General features: G+C 38.8%; 1 protein-coding gene across 3 annotated transcripts in view; it reads left to right on the forward strand.

Annotated features, from left to right (window-relative positions):
- Positions 1–21,098, forward strand: part of ADAMTSL1 (ADAMTS like 1) — a 1,110,365-nt gene that overhangs the window by 739,518 nt on the left and 349,749 nt on the right. For all 3 annotated transcript variants that reach the window (XM_069576633.1, XM_069576634.1, XM_069576635.1), the window contains one exon: positions 1,950–2,186. In XM_069576633.1, coding sequence (XP_069432734.1) covers positions 1,950–2,186 — 237 coding nt within the window. The remainder of the gene's footprint in view (positions 1–1,949; positions 2,187–21,098) is intronic.

Raw genomic sequence — 21,098 nt, forward strand, 5'->3', positions numbered from 1 at the left:
GATTTCGGTGTTGACCATCTGGTGATGTCCATGTATAGAGTTTTCTTTTGTGTTGTTGGAAGAGGGTGTTTGTTATTTCCAGTGTGTTCTTTTGGCAAAACTCTTAGCCTTTGCCCTGCTTCCTTCTGTACTCCAAGGTCAAATTTGCCTGTTACTCCAAGTGCTTCTTGACTTCCTATTATTGCGTTTCAGTCCCCTATAATGAAAAGAACATCTTTTTTAGGTGTTAGTCCATGGTTAGACCACATTTCTTCTATCCTGCTGAGTAATTAAGTGATTCTTGGAGTGACAGGTATTATGCAACTGAAAATGCTTTACTTAAGTAAAATAAAGTAAAAAAAATAAAAGACAATAAAAGAAATCGAAAAGAAAATTATTAATTACACTCTCAGTTCAACCATGGAAGCCACCCATGCATCATCCACCTGGGAAATATGTTAATTTTATAAAGCTGATTTTATTAAACTTGCTAAATAAGGGGGAAGAGCACCTTGACAATCTGTAATTTCTCAAATGGGTAATTTAGGGAAGAAGATGTGCAGCGTTTGGGGGCCATAGTTGGTCACGGGGTGGTTTCAGGATGGAAGCTAATTAATGAAGTCTAGTTGGAGAATGGTAGGATTTGTAAACTGGGCAAGTTGCCATATTGTATTTGGAATATAAGTTCATGAATAATTAATATTAAATTAGTTTGTGCTCTTATCTTGGAATACATGCATCTGAAAGGAGCTGGTGTTAAAACATTTAAGTTTAGAGAACTTGTGCTATATCATGCAATCTATTGTTTTGTGACTAATAGTGTAGGATTGCAGATTGTGGATTTTGTTTTATTTCTCTCAACTAATTACCTATCACAACAAACAAAGTATGACACACACACATTGACTTGTTTAATGACCATTAACTTTTTTTCATACAATATTCATAATCACTTAAGCCTTATTGAGTACCTATGTATCTGTAAAATAAAAATTATCCTTTTTCTTTAATTCTATATCTTATTCACTCTCAAAATGTATATGATACTAACAATGAAGTGCCTTTCAGAATTTATATTGTATTTTGAGCTAGTTTAATATCATCTGAAATAAGTCTTTAGTTGTCTACACCCAGTTTTGCCTAGAAAGAAGTTATGCCTTCTGAAATGTTAGAGCCTTATCTGCTGCTTAGTAGTAATGAGCACTAGTGGTAAAGAACCCATTTGCCAACACAGGAGATGTAAGAGACGTGGGTTCAATCCCTGGATTGGGAACATCCCCTGGAGGAGGGCATGGCAACCCACTCCAGTGTTCTTGCCTGGAGAATCCCATGGACAGAGGAGCCAAGTGGACTATAGCTCATATGGTAGGAAAGATTCAGACACAACTGAAGCAACTTAGCATGCTTGCAGTAACACTGAAATCTGAGGAAAGAGACAGTGTTCATTTTGTAAAATAGCATAATGCAATTCTCCCAATGCTTATTTACATGTAAGTAGATTTTCAGAGGAAAAAAAACTCGTTAAAGAGAACTCTTTAAAAGGATAACAAAGTAATCAGGTGTTGGCTCTGGTAAAGTATCTATCTGCAATGCAGAAGACACAGCTTTGATCCCTGGGTCAGGAAGATCCCCAGGAGTAGGAAATGACAGCCCACTTCAGTATTCTTGCCTGGAAAATCCCCTGGATAATGGAGCCTGGTGGGCTAGTATCCATCAGATCTATTTCAAGCTGGTTTCCTTCCCATTTTACTTCTATCTGAAAATATCCTTCAAGCTGATGACTTTGTCAAATTTCTACATTTTGAGACCCAAATAATTATATGACCTTTCAGATGCTATGGGAGGATCCATCTGTAGTGATAGAACATTTACTTTGTTTCCTCTGAGTTGGAGCATTCTGCTGCTCTAAGTTTCTTTTGGAGGCTTTTCTTTTAACCTATGCTTCTCCCACCCTTCTTTTTCTTCTCCAGGACTGTCCGCCAGAAGCAGGTGATTTCCGAGCACAGCAGTGCTCAGCTCATAATGATGTCAAATACCATGGCCAGTTTTATGAATGGCTTCCTGTGTCTAATGACCCTGACAACCCATGTTCCCTCAAGTGTCAAGCCAAAGGAACAGCCCTGGTTGTTGAACTTGCACCTAAAGTCTTAGATGGGACTCGTTGCTACACAGAATCTTTGGATATGTGCATCAGTGGTTTGTGCCAAGTAAGTGCCAGCTTCTTTCCATTCTATTTTTCTGGAAGGATTTGTGTCAATATCTTTTGCGTAGTCCTACTATCTGAATAAGTGTTACTTTTTCTAGAGTTGATAAATGATGACCCATCGGAAAATTGAGATTCTACGTCAGTTAAAACTTTAAGAGCTTTATTTTATGTTAAGGAAAAATGAGCTAGAGGTTTTCTTTCTTTGCTGATGTCTCACTTGAATATAGAAGAATAAAGTTTATTCAATATTGTGTATCACTTTTGTGCTAGATTTTGAAATTACCTCTACTTTGGTTGTTCCTGAAATAATGGGGTGTGTGTATGTGTGCGCGTGTGCATGTGCGTGTATGTGTATCTGCATTTGGAGGTGTCAACTTTCATTTACTTGTAGCTTCAGAGTTTCTTAGGTAAGATTTCTTCTAAAATCTCCAAGTATAGTGTAGGAGAATTTGTTGTTTCTTTATCATGACTACAATTGTATTGAAAATTTAGACCACTGTAGGAAAAGGCATGCCAGTGCCAACTTTCAGGTTGAAATTTCAGCCAGAAAAATCTTTTAAATGGAGATAGCAAAGAGGTTTGATTTTTAGTGTAAATTTATCAATGTCTACTTTAGTGGAGGAGGTGGAGGAGGCACTTATCTGGAGGCTCAGCAGTAAAAAATGCAGGAGACACAAAATCAGTCTCTGGGTTGGGAAGATCCCTTGGAGAAGGAAATGGCAACCCACTCCAGTATACTTGCCTGGAGAATTCCATGGACAGAGAAGCCTGGCAGACTACAGTCCATGGGGCCATGAAGAGTCAGACATGACTTAGCAACTAAACTCCAACGACTTTAGTGGAGAGTTAGTAAGATGAAGGAGAGTTAGTTATGTTTGCTGTCTTGATTTCAAAGTCTATGCTTTGAATTAGGATGACAAGCCAAGTTTCAGGAACAAGCAGTTGCTACAGTGTCCTCTGTGCTATGCTTCACCATATAATGTTATATTTCACAAAGTAGACATTTTGAGAATCTTTGCCTCTCCCATGAAGACACTGTTTGAAATTTTTATGTCTTTAGAATTTCAGATATCACAATTAGCAGTATAAGAATAAACTTAGAATGTGTTTCAGTCATTTGTTGTTTCAAATTCATGTTTCTTTAAAACCAAACCCTATTCAGATGTAACAGGAGTAACTGTAGTGCAAATGATAACAAGAGATATGAGATGCCCTACAAGGTTCTGTGTACGTGAGAGGGACACAGACATATTAAGCCTTCATGAGGTCTGGAATCATAAGGCAGGGAAATTGTGGCAAGTCCAAGCACTTCTTAGGTAACAAAATGGAGTGATATTTACATATCTGAAGGTTTTGTGTGAATTTCACATATGAATTCGAATATAGAATCTTACTGCTTTAAAGCTGGGAAAAGCCCAAGAGGTGATCTAATCAGCTACCTAAAAAGTGGTATATTTGAATATCATTTGTGATATTTGGTGTTAGTTTCTTGCTCTAAGACTCTCAGTTTCTGTTGAGATGGAATTATGAAAGATACAAAAGCTTTGGGAATGATAGAATTGTGAACCAAAGAGATACAGGAAAGGGATTGTGTTGTTGGGAATGGCAACTAATAATAATAATAATAATCTCTTTTGTATGTATACTGTTTGAACAAAACAAGACAGTTTTCCATTTTGTCAATGAGAAAAAATGAGGGACCAGAAAGTTTGTGTGATTTTCTGCAAGTTTTATGGTTGGTCATGGCAGAAATTTCAGGTCCCTTGATATCTAGTCCAAAGTTGCATGTGCTATATTACACTGATGAATGAACCAAAATAAACAAGATAGGCCGGCAAATCAGGTTTCATTTGTTTTTGTTGCATAGAAATTCAGTAGGGCCTCTTGCTTTCTAGATTAATTCTGCCAACTTTCATGTATATTGGCGAATGAAGCACCAGTAAATATGCCTCCCCAACTTAGATTCTTAAAAGTGTGACCTGTTAGATTGGGGGCAAATGTAAATTACAGAACATCTGAAAAGAGTGGGTGACTTATACATGGAAATTGTAATCAGTTATTATTATTTTCTTCATTTACTTGTCTTGTTAGAAGCAATAGTAGGATAAAGGAGATGGTAAAGTTCAGATTGTATCTAGGCATTAGCAAATAGCAGAATATCCCCAGCTATACAGTAAGGAGGGAGAGAGGTATTTGGTGAGTAAATCATGGTAGCTTGAATGGTAGACAGGATTATGGTCAACAGTGGGTGGCCAAGAAAGAGTTTTGGTGGAAAATAAACAATCCAAGCTCTTTTTAGAAAGTTGAGTATAGCTACAGTTATAGGATGCTCGAAATGAACCACTTACAGGACCCTGGAAGTAAGTAGACCAGCTGAGAAAGAGACTCTTAGAGCAGCCAAGGTGAAGAAAAGCATGAGCCTGGACCAGGCCAGTGACAGCAGGAACAGAAAGAAAACAATGCCTAAAACCAAGAAGAAGTTTTCATTTTGACTATGAAAAGAGCAGAGGAATAGTTTTTTATAAACAAAAAGAAATACATCAAATTAATCGTGCTCAGGGAATCAAAAACTACCACTTTTATTATGAATTTATAAGCGATATAATTTTGGATCCTTATCATTACCATAATAGCCTATGTATTTTCATGATTAAAACATACTTGGATTTTATAAAAAGGAGGGAAGAAATAGAAAGAGACCACAATAAGAGAGGAATTTGCCGACTGAGGTCCTTCTAGTCAAGGCTATGGTTTTTCCAGTAGTCATGTGTGGATGTGAGAGTTGGACTGTGAAGAAGGCTGAGCACTGAAGAATTGATGCCTTTGAAATGTGGTGTTGGAGAAGACTCTTGAGAGTCCCTTGGACTGCAAGGAGATCCAACCAGTCCATTCTGAAGGAGATCAGCCCTGGGATTTCTTTAGAAGGAATGTTGCTAAAGCTGAAACTCCAGTACTTTGGCCACCTCATGGAAAGAGTTGACTCATTGGAAAAGACTTTGATGCTGGGAAGGATTGGGGGCAGGAGAAGAAGGGGACGACACAGGATGAGATGGCTGGATAGCATCACTGACTCAATGGATGTGAGTCTGAGTGAACTCCGGGAGATGGTGATGGACAGGGAGGCCTGGCGTGCGGCTACTCATGGAGTCGCAAAGAGTCGGACACGACTGAGTAACTGAACTGAACTGAATGATAGAAGCTTTCCCAAATGGATAACAATCCTAAAAATGTGCAAAAATTGTAACATTATCTCTTGGTGGGGAAGACCCCTGAGAAGGGAATGGCAATGCACTCCAGTATTTTTGCCCAGGAATTCCCATGGACAGAGAAGTCTATTCGGTCGCATAGAGTCAGACACAACTGAGCGATTAACACATACACAACATTGTCAAAATGATGAAATAATTGTTTATCTACCAAAAAAAATGATGATAGAGGAATAAAGATGGAATACTTAAATGCAGTATATACTGTTTAAGAAGGAGAAGGGTGAAATTAGTCACCAAAAGAAAAGCCCTCACTGCTTCCTATAAAGAGTGGACATACATAATTTCCATTCTACTTAGGAAAAATTCCTTTATTCAGGCTATAGCTGTATATTGGTGATTAGTATTTGTGGTTTGTAGTAAGAAACATTCAGAAAAAAATTTTTCATAATTTTTAAAACACTGTCAAAAATCTTAATGCTTACTGAAATATGCAGTTTTTAGAGAGAACGTCCCTGGTTTCCTGAAAAAATCATCTTCTCTGCCCCATATTCCCTTCTCCTCCATTTTTACCCCGTTTATTGGGAACTCTCAGCTCTATCTCTGACCTCATTGTTGTCTCATTATCACTTTTTTATTTTTTGGCCACACTGGGTCTTCACTGTTGCATGGACTTTCTGTAGTTGCAGCAAGCGGAGGCTATTCCCTAGTTGCAGTGCACAGGTGTCTCAGCAACGTGGCTTCTCTTGCTGCAGAGCACTGGTTTCTAGAGTGCGTGGATTCAATGGTTGTGGCACATGGGTTTAGTTGCCCCATGACATACGGGTTCTTAATTCCCAGACCGGGGATCAAACCCGTGTCCCTTGCATTGGCAGATGGATTCTTAACCACTGGACCACAGGGAAGTCTGTTATTATCACTTTTGGTGTTTTTTGGTAAGCTGCTTCAAATATTTCTGATGCTAGGCAGATATGAATTATAAACTCCACAGAAGCAAATATCTAGCTTTGGAGATCATCTTACCATGATAGAAAATAGCAGCATAACTAAGAGATTTGTCACTTTTAAATACCAGTTATTCCAGTTATGCCTGTCTAATACTCAACAAAAATCCAAACCCTCAAAACCATTTGAGACTTTAACTCAAATAAAACTATAGCGACTTAGATTTCAAGAGACAAAAGCAATTTACAGATAATACTATTCACAGAGGAGGGAACTGGGACCTGCTGGGAGTTCCAAAAGTCATAAATGAGGGGGTTTTCCATATTTGTAGTGAATTCGCTTCAGGAAAATGTTAGAATCATTGCTCCTTATAAGAGAGACCGTGTTCTTACTCAGTACTATCAAGCATCATATCAGGCAGTCTATTCATTCTAATAGCAGTAGTAATATAAATATTAATCATCATAATAAAATATCTGCCATTTTTAGTAACTGCCACATCTAGGCACTTTTCATGTATTTTACAGCTCTGCATATTAGATGACAGTATTCTCTTTTCACAGATGAAGGACGAGGCTCAAGTAGGTAATAGGACTCAATCAGAAACACCCACATCTGACTCTTAAGTCCCTATTACTCCTGGTAAAACTGAGTAGACAGAGGCGGTGTGATGTTGAGTACTGGTCCCCAAACTTGACTGCCTTCCAGAATCACTTGGAGAGCTCTTAAAAGATGCAACTCTTAGGCTCCGTCCTCCAGAAATTCAGATTTACCCATTTGATGTTTTCAAAAATTTCTCCTTATGACCCTGTTTGTTTGGCCAGATTCATGAATCACTTACTGATGAAAGAGCAGACAGGATTTAAAGTCAAAAGACACAGATTAGAATCTGAATTTTCTTCAATGATCTGTCTGTGTAGTGTTGATCAAGTTGCTTACCCTTCCTAAATTCTATTTTTACTCTGGAAAATAAGATTGTCTTGCAGACTGTAAAGCAGTGAGTGAGATAGTGCATGTGAAAATGCTTAATAAACTGCCAAGTCCTATGACAAAGTGAAATACCCTCAACATCTTGCAAAATGTATTAAAGTAATGGTTCTCTGTGTGGGACTTCAAGAACCCTGTAACAATTCAAAAAAGTTTATAGAATGAGATAAAGTAACTTGCTTCTTATTCTGCTAAGAACATTCAAGAAGAAAAGGAGACCTTCTATGATGTACTATCACCATCATTTCATAAATGAAATTTTAATAACAAGAAAGCAATAAGAACTTGATTTCAGAATGAAGGATGATCCTTTAAATATAGTCAGCCTTATGAGAAATTTACTACCCTGTACTTATTTTTTATCCTTTATCCAGAGCACAGAAATTGCTACTAACAGTGCTTCACAGCCCAGCATTTGGAAAGCACTGCCTTTGAGATTATCTAGCCCAGCCCTGAGAATTATTGCTGCACTGGGTTATGCGATTTTCCCAGGATCTACCAGCTACTTAATGGCAGGCTAGAGGTCAGAGAATATGACTGTTTATCAGCATTTTTAAATTATGCCTTCTGTGTTATTTCTTCAGCCTCTCCCACTGGCCAAAATCTTGCCCAGCTTTAATTCAGTCATTTACACAAGAAAACAATAGGCTTAGTGAATCTTTTTTCAAACCACAGGCTTCCCTTTCCATCCCCCCTAGAATCTGAGCATTTTGTGCAGTAGGAGTGGTCATGTTGGTGTCTCTCCCCACCTTGCATCTTGGACTGAGAAACACCGGGATTTCTGTTTGCTTATTATCCTTCTGAACTAGATGAAGTTGGAGATAAGGCAAGAAGGCAGTTGTTATCTATGAATTGTTAAGCGCAAGTGCTCTGAAGTTGTACTGCCTAGGTTTGAGTCTAAGCTCCACCACCCATTCATGTATGACTTTGAGCAAGTTCTTGAGCCTCGGTGTTCTTATCTGCAAGATGGGGCTAATATCTGGAACTGCCTGATAGGAGCCATATGAGGATTATGTGATCAAATGCATTAAAGTGCTTACTGTGAGCTTGAGCAGTACTAGCTTTTGGTAGGAGCAGTACTCAAGTCGTTTCTGTCTTTGACTTTTTCTTCTTTATGGCCTTTTTGAGCACATGGTTTAATGTGGTTATAATACTGAAAGGGATCCTGACTTCCCAGCGAATGAACAGACCTTCTGTTAATTTCCTATTGCGACCGTCTTTTGCTAATAGCTCCACATTGCACCATTATCAACTCCTGATCCAGGGCAGTGAATTGCGTCCTGTACAGAGTTAATGAGCCATCACAAATAGGATCAGCTCTATTAGTGCTGCTGTTATTCATTTATTTTCATTATCCAAATTACCCCATTTATATTTGTTATAAAGCACAAAGCCAGTTTCTGTTTTAAATATAAAAAAAAGAGTAGCATAAATTTACAGATAGAACATGTGCTGCTGTTAAAAATAATTTTGAGGTTATTTTGAAGTCAAATACAGAAGAGTGCATTTTATTTTCATAATTAATGAAATTCATTGGTTGATGTCTAATCTACATATATCAAAAGACAAAGTGTGATTATAAGCCAGCTCTTTTGTAATGAATCTGCATATTTATTATACTGCACAGTGCTGTTTCAGAAAACAAGGCATTTCATAAAGGAAAAGGAGAATTCCTTTCAAGTAATGCCTTATATAATGTTGTTGTTAAATGAATAATACAATAAAGAAATAAGCAATAACTTGGATCATGGAGTTTTGATGTCTATACTATGGTGACATAAAAATAAACCATAGTTCTAACAAAGAAGTGCTTTCCATTTTTAATAATTCCTGTGGTGAGTAGTTTGAAATGAATTGAATGGAATGATTATTTCTCCATCTCTGTCTGTGACCTAAGTCACTAGTATCAAATGTCTACCAGTTATTCTAAAGGTGGTGATGTCAGAAACCTGGACTTGGCTGGTTTTCCTTCTGTTTTGTAATCTAATTCCACATGGAAGCATGGCATTGCTTCAGAGATTTAATGCATCACTTCTCTTTTTTCCCCCTTTGCGTGACACAGTAAAGATGAACTATTTATTACCTACTAGTTGACTTTTAAGAAATTAACTTCTGATCATTATATATCTGTTCTCCTAACAGTCTGGTGGGTGCTGAGGTTACAGCATTAAATATCATCTCTCAGGAATGGTACCTTCTAGCACTCTTGTGAAAAATTCAGTTTGTTTGTTTATTTAACAAATATTTACTTAGGAACTAGCAGTGTGCTAGATCCTGGAAATACATGAATGGACAGGGAAAAACACAGTCCCCACCCTCAAAGAATTGACACTCAGAGGGGAGATGAGCCAAGTGGACAGGAAAGTGTGCAATTACCCTATATTGTATTCTCTTCACTGTGAACAGGAGTTTACAGAGAAAACGGGAGTGTTCTTTCTAAAATACAGATTTAACTTCATTTTTTGTCTGCTGGAAGCATTCCAGTTGCATTCTATCAGTCACCTTCAAGAAGAAGAAAGCCCAAATTTCTTTACATGGTAGCTTTCTTTACTGGGTAGCTCAGAAAAAAAAACAAACTGACATTTATTCTCCCACAATTCTGGAGGCTAGAAGTACAGAGCGCTACTTCCTCTGAGGCTCTGGGTAGAATCTATCTTTGCCTCTTCCTAACTTCTACTGGTGGCTGTCAGTCTCTGTATCTTCAAAAGGCCATCTCCCCTCTGAGTCTGTGTGTCTCTGTCTTTACATAGCACTTTCCTCCCAATGTCTCTGTTTTCTCTTCTTATAAGGACATCAGTGATATTGGATTAGGGCCCATTCTAATTGAGTATGACCTCATTTTAACTTAATTACATCTGCCAAGACACTATTTCCAAATAAGATCACACTCACAGGCACTGAGGGTTATAATTTCAACACATCTTTCCCTGGGGACACAATGCAATCTGCAATAGCATACATCCTTGTTTATTTTTACATAGTACAAATGTGTGTGTGTATATATATATATATATATATTATATATATATATATATATATATGTTCTTATACATGCATGCCTATACAGATACACACACACACACACACACACATATAATTTGAATAATTTGTAAGAGCCACAGTGGGATAAATTTAGACTGTGATAAATCAAAGGGGTATTTGACCAAACATGGAATCAAGAAATGCTCAGAGGAAGAGGTAGCTGGAAACACCTAACTGGCACCTAGAATTGAAGAAATAAGGGGCTGGACATCAGAATTTATGTCATGAGGAGCTAAACAAGCTATAAGAAGATTGAGATTGTATAATACTAAGAGCCAAAGAGTGCCAGTGAAATAATTCAGGCAAATGCAAAATAAAGCGGGATGTATATTTTAGAAAGAGTACTCTATTTGTACAGAGGGCAGTGGATTAGAACAGGCTCCAAATTAGTTGGATTAAAAGAAGAGATTTTAAAACAAATCAGGAGACAGATTCATTTGGACTGGTGAAATACAATAGGAGAGAAAAATTGAGAGTTGAAGACTATGCTCGAGTTTCTAGTTTGTAGTTTAAGCAACATATGGTGCTGCTATTCATTAGTGTAGAACATAGGAGAAAGGCAAGGGGTTGGTTTGGGGCAGAGATAAGGAGATGATATAATATGTGCAACATGCTGTCTACCATGTGACGGTCACTCAGTGAAACCTGTCCTTTCTTCCTCCCTCTTAACTCTGTCTTCTTAGTTGTGATGGAAACTTGTATTTCCCTCAAGTTTGTATGATCATGGTCGTGTTTATATATGTTTAAAAATTTGTCAGGGTAATCTTTTCTGTGACCACATGCCAGTTAGATAACAAGTCAACCTGAGGGTTTGTCACTTTTAGGAAAAACTGACGTGTACAGTGTATAGATTTTTGAAGTTCCTTGAGGTCTCTTCTATATTTGAACAGGTAAGAGACAGGGAGGAGAAGGAAATGGCAACCCACTCCAGTGTTCTTGCCTGGAGAATACCATGGGCAGAGGAGCCTGTGGGCTGCTGTCCATAGGGTTGCACAGAGTCGGACACGACTGAAGCAACTTAGCACGCATGCATGCATTGGAAAAGGAAATGGCAACCCACTCCAGTATTCTTGCCTGGAGAATCCCAGGGACAGAGGAGCCTGGTGGGCTGCCATCTATGGGGTCACACAAATTCAGACACGACTGAAGTGACTGAGCAGCAGCAAGAGACAGGGAAAGTGATACTCCATCGGGTTTCATTCTTCTCATAATATCTTCTACCTGCCACCCCAGTTGGGTTCGTTATTCATATATCATCTGTAATCATAGAAAAAAATTTCTTTGCTATATCAGAATTTTTTTTCATCATGATATATTCAGCTTCTTAGGTAGGAAACCCTTCTTTGCATAGCTTTCATAAAAAAGTTTTTGAAAGTTATATCCATCTCAGTTTTGTCTTGAAATTCAGCATGGACTGGGAAAAATAGAATCATTGATTTTGTTTTCCCAAAGACATTCAGTGAAGTTGATAAAGGCAGAGTGAATCTAATTACTTAAAAAAAGCTTTCAACTTTTCATGCAGTGTAATTCATGGAGTGCATCATAATGCATGCGCTTCTTGTGCCAATTTAAGGAGATATCTTTATTATTTCTTTATAATATCTTTATTAGTTCCATTTTATAAATGAGAAAATTGAGGCCCATAGAAGGTCATGCAACTTGAAAAAGGCAAAGCTATCATTTGAATCCTATTATTTCTATTATATGTTACCCTTTCCTCTGAGAAGATATTCTAATAATGAAGCAGAGTATCAGTATGCCCTGATGGAGGTGTGACTTAGTCATCTCTCTCTTTGTGGCCCCATGGACTATAGCCCACCAGCCTCCTCTGTCCATGGAATTCCCCAGGCAAGAATACTGAAGTGGGTAGACATTCCCTTCTCCAGGGAATCTTCTTGACCCAGGACTCAAACCCAAGTTTCCTGCATTGCAGACAGATTTTTTACCATCTGAGTCACTTTGTTGATTGAGGTATGAGTATGTATTCATCCTATAATACTTTGTCTCATGAATGATTCTTTAGGCCACTTGTTTGTAGAAATGCTGAACATATTAAATTTTACCAAATCATCTTTAATAGTGTTTCAGCACTGTTAGTAACTACAAAGTTTGGGTTTCCACTTATTACCCTCACTTCTAACACTAACTTCAAGGTGAGGCTCCTCAAGACTACTCTCAGGTTAGATAATTCACTAGAAGGATTTATATAACTCACTAAAAGATGTTGTACTCAGTTACAGTTTATTACAGCCAACGGATACTGATTAAAATCAGCCAAGGGAAGAGGTGCACAGAGCAGGGTCCAGAAGATTTCAAGTGCAGATCTTCCACTTGTCCTTTCCTGGAAGAGTGTTGTGAGTGGCACTTCTCCCAGTAGCACTGTGTGACAGTACGCATGGGCTGCTGACAACCAGGGAACTCCCTCAAGCCTTGGTATCCATAGGTTTTATTGAGGTTCCATCACATAGACTTGGTTGACCTCATGCATGGAGCTCTTTCATCTCCAGCCCTTCCGGAGCCTGAGCTGATACCACGTGGCCCAAAGCCCTCATCATAAATTGCACTGCTAGCCTGGACTCTCTGGCATGGCCCAAGGCCCCAGACAAGCAAAGACATCTTATTGGTCAGGAAATGACAAGAGCTTAGAAAGTGCCTCCCAGGAGCCAAGGGCAAAGGTCAGGCTCTTTGGGCAAAATTTATCCCTAACCACATAGCACTTTTTGAAATTGTTTATTCATTCCATAAATATTTAATGATTATTGTTGGTCATTAGGCTATGCCCTGGGGTACATAGCAGTGAGTGTAACTCAAGCTCATAGGAACATGTATGACCTACATACATAAATGAACCTTCAAAACATGCTAAGTGAGAAAAGCCAGTTGTAAAAAATTCCATATTCTATTATCCCATATATATGGAATGTGAGAATAGGCAAGACATTCCATATAAATACAATAATAAAATATGTAACAAAAAGTGAATTAGTGGTTGCCTATAGCTGGAACTTCGAGTAGAATAGAGAGTGACTGCTGATGGTTCATGGTTTCTTTTGAAAGTGATGAAAATATTCTAAACAAATTTTAGTTCACAATTTATGAACATATTAAAGCCATTGAATTTTATACTTTAAATGGGTGGATTGTAGGGTATGAGAATTATATCTCAAAGAAATATTTTTTAAATGTTCAAAGACTCAGAAATCTATACACTATAAATCTAAAGGCTATGTTAGCTGCAAGTGAGTGATCTTTCTCTTTGACAGAGTTAATAAACTCACCCATTAGTCTAGGTGGGTCTCTTCTTCATTTATTATTGTTCCAAGAAGTTATCTAGAATCCTAAGATTTCCTAGGTAGTAAAACTGCTTTGGAAACCAATACAGAATATATTGTTAATAAATATATGCTAAATGAAAGTAATGAATTACTTTGCTGACAAAGGTCCGTCTAGTCAAAGCTATGGTTATTCCAGTAGTCACGTATGGATGTGAGAGTTGGACTATAAAGAAAGCTGAGTGCCGAAAAATTGATGCTTTTGAATTCTAGTGTTGGAGAAGACTCTTGAGAGTCCCTTGGACTCCAAGGAGACCCAATCAGTCTATCCTAAAGGAGATCAGTCCTGAGTGTTCATTGGAAGGACTGATGCTGAAGCTGAAACTCCAATACTTTGGGTACCTGATGCAAAGAACTGACTCACTGGAAAAGACCCTGATGCTGGTAAAGATTGAAGACAGGAGGAGAAGGGGACAACAGAGGATGAGATGGTTGGATGGCATCACCGACTCGATTGACACGAGTTTAAGCAAACTCTAGGAGATGGTGATGGATAGGGAAGCCTGGCATGCCCACAGTCCATGGGGTCTCAAAGAGTCGGACATGACTGAGCAGCTGAACTGAACTGAATGGATAGTGGTATCAGGCTGGAAGCTGAACATCTTTCAAAATTTTTTTAGGGAAATAAGTTTGGATCTGAGAAGGTCTTTTCTTTACTAAGCTTCTAGGGTGGCTCAACCAGTAAAGAATCTGCCTGCAATGCAGGAGATCTGGGTTCGATCCCTGGGTCAGGAAGATCCCCTGGAGAAGGGCATGGGAACCCACTCCAGTATTCTTTCCTGGAGAATTCCATGGACAGAGGAGCCTGATGGGCTACTGTCCACGGAGTTGCAAGGAGTTGGACACAACTGAGCAACTAACACTTTTACTTTCTTTAGTAAATTTTCAACAAAGCATTATTCATTTAGCTATATTATGTATTAACTCTACTACTGCATTCACTGAGGGAACTTGAAATCTTGCAGTTGAATCATTCCATTTTACATTTGAAGTCCAGATAAGTTCAGTTTTTAAGATAGGACTGCCATGTGGTCTGGAATTAGGCTCTTGGTAAATATGAAAGTATGTATCATAATCCCTGTCTTCAAGAAGCTTCCAGTCTGTGGATGATTAGGCTCAAACCCAAATAATGATAATCAGCAGCAGTATGAGACAAGAGGAGGAGCTTTAGTTTGGGACTCAAGCAGATTGAAGTTTGAAATCTGACTTCTAGATTTACTTTCTGTGTGATCACAGGCTAATTTATTAGACTAATTAAGCCTCACATCTCATCAAAATTAGAGATAATAGTGCCCATGTTAGTAATAGTAATGAGCTAATTTTTATTGAACACGTATGTGCCAGGCACTGTGCTATGTAAGCATTTAACATATATTATCCCCTTTAATCCTCACATGAACAAGTGGTCATGTTATTACCATTTTAAAGAGGAGGGAAGTAATGCTTCAGTTCAGTTCAGTTCAGTCACTCAGTCATGTCCAGCTCTTTGTGAACCCATGAATTGCAGCATGCCAGGCCTCCCTGTCTGTCACCAACTCCCGGAGTTCATTCAAGCTCATGTCCATCGAGTCAGTGATGCCATCCAGCCATCTCATCCTTGGTCATCCCCTTCTTCTCCTGCCCCCAATCCTTCCTAGCATCAGAGTCTTTTCCAATGAGTCAAACTCTTTGCATGAGGTGGCCAAAGTACTGGAGTTTCAGCTTCAGCATCAGTCCTTCCAAAGAACACCCAGGACTGATCTCCTTCAGAATGAACTGGTTGGATCTCCTTGCAGTCCAAGGGACTCTCAAGAGTCTTCTCCAACACCACAGTTCAAAAGCATCAATTCTTTGGTGCTCAGCTTTCTTCACAGTCCAACTCTCACATCCATACATGACCACTGGAAAACCCATAGCCTTGACGAAACGGACCTTTGTTAGCAAAGTAATGTCTCTGCTTTTGAATGTGCTATCTAGGTTGGTCATAACTTTCCTTCCAAGGAGTAAGTGTCTTTTAATTTCATGGCTGCAGTCACCATCTGCTATGATTTTGGAGCCCCCCGAAGTAAAGTCTAACTCTGTTTCCACTGTTTTGCCATCTATTTGCCATGAAGTGATGAGACCAGATGCCATGATCTTCATTTTCTGAATATTGAGCTTTAAGCCAACTTTTTCACTCTCCTCTTTCACTTTCATCAAGAGGCTTTTTAGTTCCTCTTCACTTTCTGCCATAAGGGTGGTATCATCTGCATATCTGAGATTATTGATATTTCTCCTGGCAATCTTGATTCCAGCTTGTGCTTCTTCCAGCCCAGTGTTTCTCATGATGTACTCTTCTTATAAGTTAAAAAAGCAGCGTGACAATACACAGTCTTGTCGTATTCCTTTTCCTATTTGGAACCAGTCTGTTGTTCCATGTCCAGTTCCAACTGTTGCTTACTAACCTGCATACAGGTTTCTCAAGAGGCAAGTTAGGTGGTCAAGTATTCCCATCTCTTTCAGAATTTTCCACAGTTTATTATGATCCACACAGTCAAAGGCTTTGACATAGTCATAAAGCAGAAATAGATGTTTTTCTGGAACTCTCTTGCTTTTTCCATGATCCAGTGGATGTTGGCAATTTGATATCAGGTTCCTCTGCCTTTTCTAAAACCAGCTTGAACATCTAGATGTTCATGGTTCACGTATTGCTGAAGCCTGGCTTGGAGAATTTTGAGTATGACTTTACTAGCGTGTGAGATGAGTGCAATTGTGTGGTAATTTGAGCACTCTTTGGCATTGTCTTTCTTTGGGACTGGAATGAAAACTGACCTTTTCCAGTCCTGTGGCCACTGCTGTGTTTTCAAAATTGGCTGGCATCTTGAGTGCAGCACTTTCACAGCATCATCTTTAAGGATTTGAAATAGCTCAACTGAAATTCCATTGCCTCCACTAGCTTTGTTCGTACTGATGCTTCCTAAGGCCCACTTGACTTCACATTCCAGGATGTCTGGCTCTAGGTGAGTGATCATACCATCGTGATTGTCTTGGTCGTGAAGATCTTTTTTGTACAGTTCTTCTGGAGATTAAGTACTGTTGATTCATTCATTCAAAAATATTGATTGAGCATTAGCTGGGCATTATGCTAAACACTAGGAGTGCAGCTAAGTCCAAAATGCAGTGAGAGCAGGTTTTGTTTTTGTTAGTTGCTGAAAGAAGGAGCATTTGGAAGGAGCACTGTTATTCAGTTCTGGGCAGGTAGGAAGGCTTGGCAGTCTCAGGTCCCCTCTTTACCAACACCAACAGTCCCACAGTGAGATTCCACAGGGGAGCTGATACTGCCTCCCCTCTCCTGCACCTGTTTTTCATCTTATTTCCTTTGTCTTATATGAGTTTTCATAACCAACTAGCCCATAAGATTGAGACTGCCTAACTGGCAGAGACTCTATCCTACTTACTCATCTTTATTTCGAGTTAATCAATGTAAGACTGTTGCATGGAATGATCAACGAATCAATAAATCTCTCTTTTGACTATTGCTGTCCCTTAATGACTGAGTCATCTCTAAATCATGCAAATTATTCATCCTAAATGCCTTTTTCACTTTTTAATTTATTTGAGCTTTGTTCTCATTTCCTTCAGTCTGTCAAACAAAGTCCATTTATGTGAGTCTCACTTGTTTTATGATGCTAGGCTAGAAGTAATTTAGAATCTGAGGCCTCTTGCCATCTTTATTTACCATGGCTTAGAAGATGGCTCAGATCTACCCAGAACCTTCTCCATCAAGATAACTGTTGGTTTCCTTCATATATCAACCAGATTCCTGGATGAGCTCTCAGTGCTGAAGTCATTAGATCCTTCCCAGGATTAAACTCACAAAATGCTAACTTTCCAAAGGCCATAAATATTAATCAGGATTCCCGTGTGATGTAGTTCCTTTCCCCAGTGTATATTAGAAAACGGGTCTGGAGATTGTTTGTTCCTACAGTATATTCCATGAGTAAATTAGATGATCTTCAGACATAACTCTAATTATTCCAACTCTTTGCATAACTAATATGGTTATCAAGTTTGGGGCCATAAAATGCTAATATTCCCAAACAATTGAAATGCAAGGTTTAAGTATGTCAGAAATTTGAAAGCTTTGAAACTCTGCCTTATGTTTAAAAGAAATGTTTTAAATTTCTTTGAAAGTAGAATTGAGGAAGCCTTTTTGAAGTCAAATGTCTTCGTTCAATTCAGTGCAGTCACTCAGTCGTGTCCGACTTTTTGCAACCCCATGAATCGCAGCACGCCAGGCCTCCCTGTCCATCACCAACTCCCGGAGTTCACTCAGACTTGCATCCATCGAGTCAGTGATGCCATCCAGCCATCTCATCCTCGGTCGTCCCCTTCTTCTCCTGCCCCCAATCCCTCCCAGTGTCAAAGTCTTTTCCAATGAGTCAACTCTTCGCATGAGGTGGCCAAAGTACTGGAGTTTCAGCTTTAGCATCGTTCCTTCTTAAGACACTGCATATAATTATTTTTAAATGTTAAAGATTAAATCTAAGTATTGAACACAATTAGTAAGTAATTATCCTTTATCTGATTGGCATAGCTCCAAACCTATATCAAGTTAGGTAAAGGAATACTTTTTTAAAGGAGTTGTAGCTATTTTAATTGTCAAAATCCTTAATAAAAAAACAATTTAAAGAATCAAGTAAAGATTTTAAAATTTAAAAAATAAAAAACTAAAAAAAAAAAAAAAAAGAATCAAGTACCTTCCAGATTTTGAACCATAAACATACCTTTACCAAATTTTATCATACTCATGGTTGCCAGAGATCCTCTTGAAACATTCCTAGGAGGGACCACTTGCCCCTCATCAGGAAAATCCACCCAAGTACTAAGATTAGTGTAATAAACCCCACCTGTCCTTGAGTTGTGTCTTGAGTTTGGCTCTCCCTAAGGAATTCAGATTAAGAAGGAACAAACTGTTATTGCTTTGAGCTAACTCCTTGTGATCCAAGAGAACACTTTAAGAATCTGCAAAATCTAGAGAGAAAGACAAGAAATTATCTATGGTAGATAGCACACAGAGGCCAAAACAAATTCAGAGACCTCAGGAGATAATGTTGAATCTTTTTGCAAAGCTAATCACAAGACAGTGGCTTTGCAAAGAACCTTGGCAGTCACCAGCTGAGTCTGCATTCTATTTCTGAGGACACAGAGTGTCAGAGTGCGTGGCATGTGATTTACCCAAGGTCTCCCAACTTGCAAGTGGCAGAGTCAAGAAGACTTGAAGCCAAGTCTTCCAGCTCCAGACCCGGTGCTTAATTTATATTAAGTGAAAACGCTTTTCATATGTGTGTTTCTCAAGAACCTTTAAGAGTTTAAAGTATTTTATTTTGAGCTGGATTATTTACTCATTTGTTAGTTTCTTTCACCGTCACTAAGTGCATTTTGGTCCCTCAGCTAAATTTTCCTTCTGTATGGCCAAATTATCATAGAACATCCCATTCACTTAAAAATAGTTGTACTATAAAAGAAACTACAAGTGGAAAACTTTGCCAACAGTAAACATTCTAGAAAACTTAATGCACACCACTTTCATTCCTACAGAAATGCCAAGTAAAAACCCACAGCACCTGCAAGCTGTAGCAACCACAGTGGCCAAGAGCTGGTGGCTCATTAGTCCTGTGAGCATTTAGGTTTACAATTGCCCTTGTGTACTTGTTTAGTTTCTTTGCCATCGGAATTGTGGATAATTTTAAAAAACAGACACTTCAGGGGAAGATGAAGGGGGAGGGAAGCTTGGGAAGAAGTAGCCAGAGTCGCATTAAAATGAAAGAACATAACCAGTGTTTTGTTTTCTCAAGTTCTGAACTTTTCTTGACCGCTGTCCTTTCTCTGTCCTCTGGGATTCCCCTGGTGAGGAAGAAATTCCTCCCATTGGATGATTCTCAGCTTTTATGGCCAAAACCTCAGTATCACTGTTGATTGATAGGAAGATGGTTAATTTCTTGATTCATCCATCCAGGCAACAGTCTTTTATTGAGCAACACAGTATCTGTGCAGCCATTTCCACTCCTGATGTTATGAGAGCTGAGCCAGAGATAAAAGGTTTTTCTTTTTCTTCTTTTGACTAGGAATAGCAAGAATACCTTTTGCTTGGGTAAAAGATATAATTTGGTTAATTAAGGCAAAGACATACTCAGTGGTGAAGTGGGTGCAGCTCTCCTGGCACTTAACTTTTCCATCTCCAAGGTGGGCCCTGGGGCAGGCATATATGGCAAGTGCTGAGGGGATGAAGGTTTAGAAGTGGGTAAGATCCCACCTGGCTAGAGGAGCTAAGTATCCTCATGCAGGTGCTTTTTAAAAAAAAAAAAAAAACTGGAAAAATATTTTACATTTTGAGACATGCTCCCTTAGGCAGTACGTATATGTAAAATGGTTTCATCAAGGCTTTGTTGGACCAGCCTATTTCCAAGTATTGTCCAAAGTGTCTCTTTATAGTTTGGCATACAGTTTTTTCATTTTCTCCCCAGATGGTTTTCATGGCTCTAAAGCAGAGGTTGGAAACTAGTAACCAAATATATCCCACTGGCAACTTTTGTTTGGTATGCATAGTATGGTTTTGTGGAAATTTGAATTAGTTGCCAGGATTTAAATATATTGTTTCCAGTAAAAATCCCAATTCACAACATAACCTTTAAGAAAAATCAGATGTGCTACATTTGGTCTGCACCCCAACATGGCGACCATTAGACAGAGCTGACTAGTTGCTGAGACCCCAAGATGGTGCCAACACCTTCAAGTGTCCTTTGTTATCTACATAGCCTGAACTCTGTAGCTGTTTGCATTCTTGACCCTTCCCCAAAGGATATATAGGCTAGATATGTCTCAAAGAAAGGAATAAGAGTCAAAAATAATCATCACAACTAGGAATAATTGAATAATCTACCTTATATATTGAATACTAATCATGTCAGATACTTGGTTTTCCAGGTAGTGCTAGTACTGAAGAATTCACCTGCCAATGCAGGAGATGTAAGAGACTTGGGTTTGATTCCTGCTTTGGGAAGATCCCCTGGAGGAGGGCACAGCAACCCATTCCAGTATTCTTGCCTGGAGAATCCCATGGACAGAGGAGCCTGGCAGCTACAGTCCATATGGTCCAAAGAGTCAGACACAACTAAAGCAACTTTGTAGCAGCAGCATGCCAGACACTATGACAAGCACTTGACATACCATTAAACTTCACAGGAACCCGTTCTATAGCCCAGACATTTAATTTGCTGGTCCAGGGTCATACAGCTTGTGAGTTGCTTACTTGAGATTTTAACTTAGGTCTGTTGGACCCTAAAATCTATGCTTTTCATGGTATCATAAACCCTCTCAGAATCACTCCTGCCAGCCCAATTCCCTTGCTGAATTTCAGGTATGTAAGAACCCCAACTGGAT

The sequence above is a fragment of the Ovis canadensis genome, chromosome 2 (genome assembly GCF_042477335.2).
Source record: "Ovis canadensis isolate MfBH-ARS-UI-01 breed Bighorn chromosome 2, ARS-UI_OviCan_v2, whole genome shotgun sequence".
Lineage (NCBI taxonomy): Eukaryota > Metazoa > Chordata > Mammalia > Artiodactyla > Bovidae > Ovis > Ovis canadensis.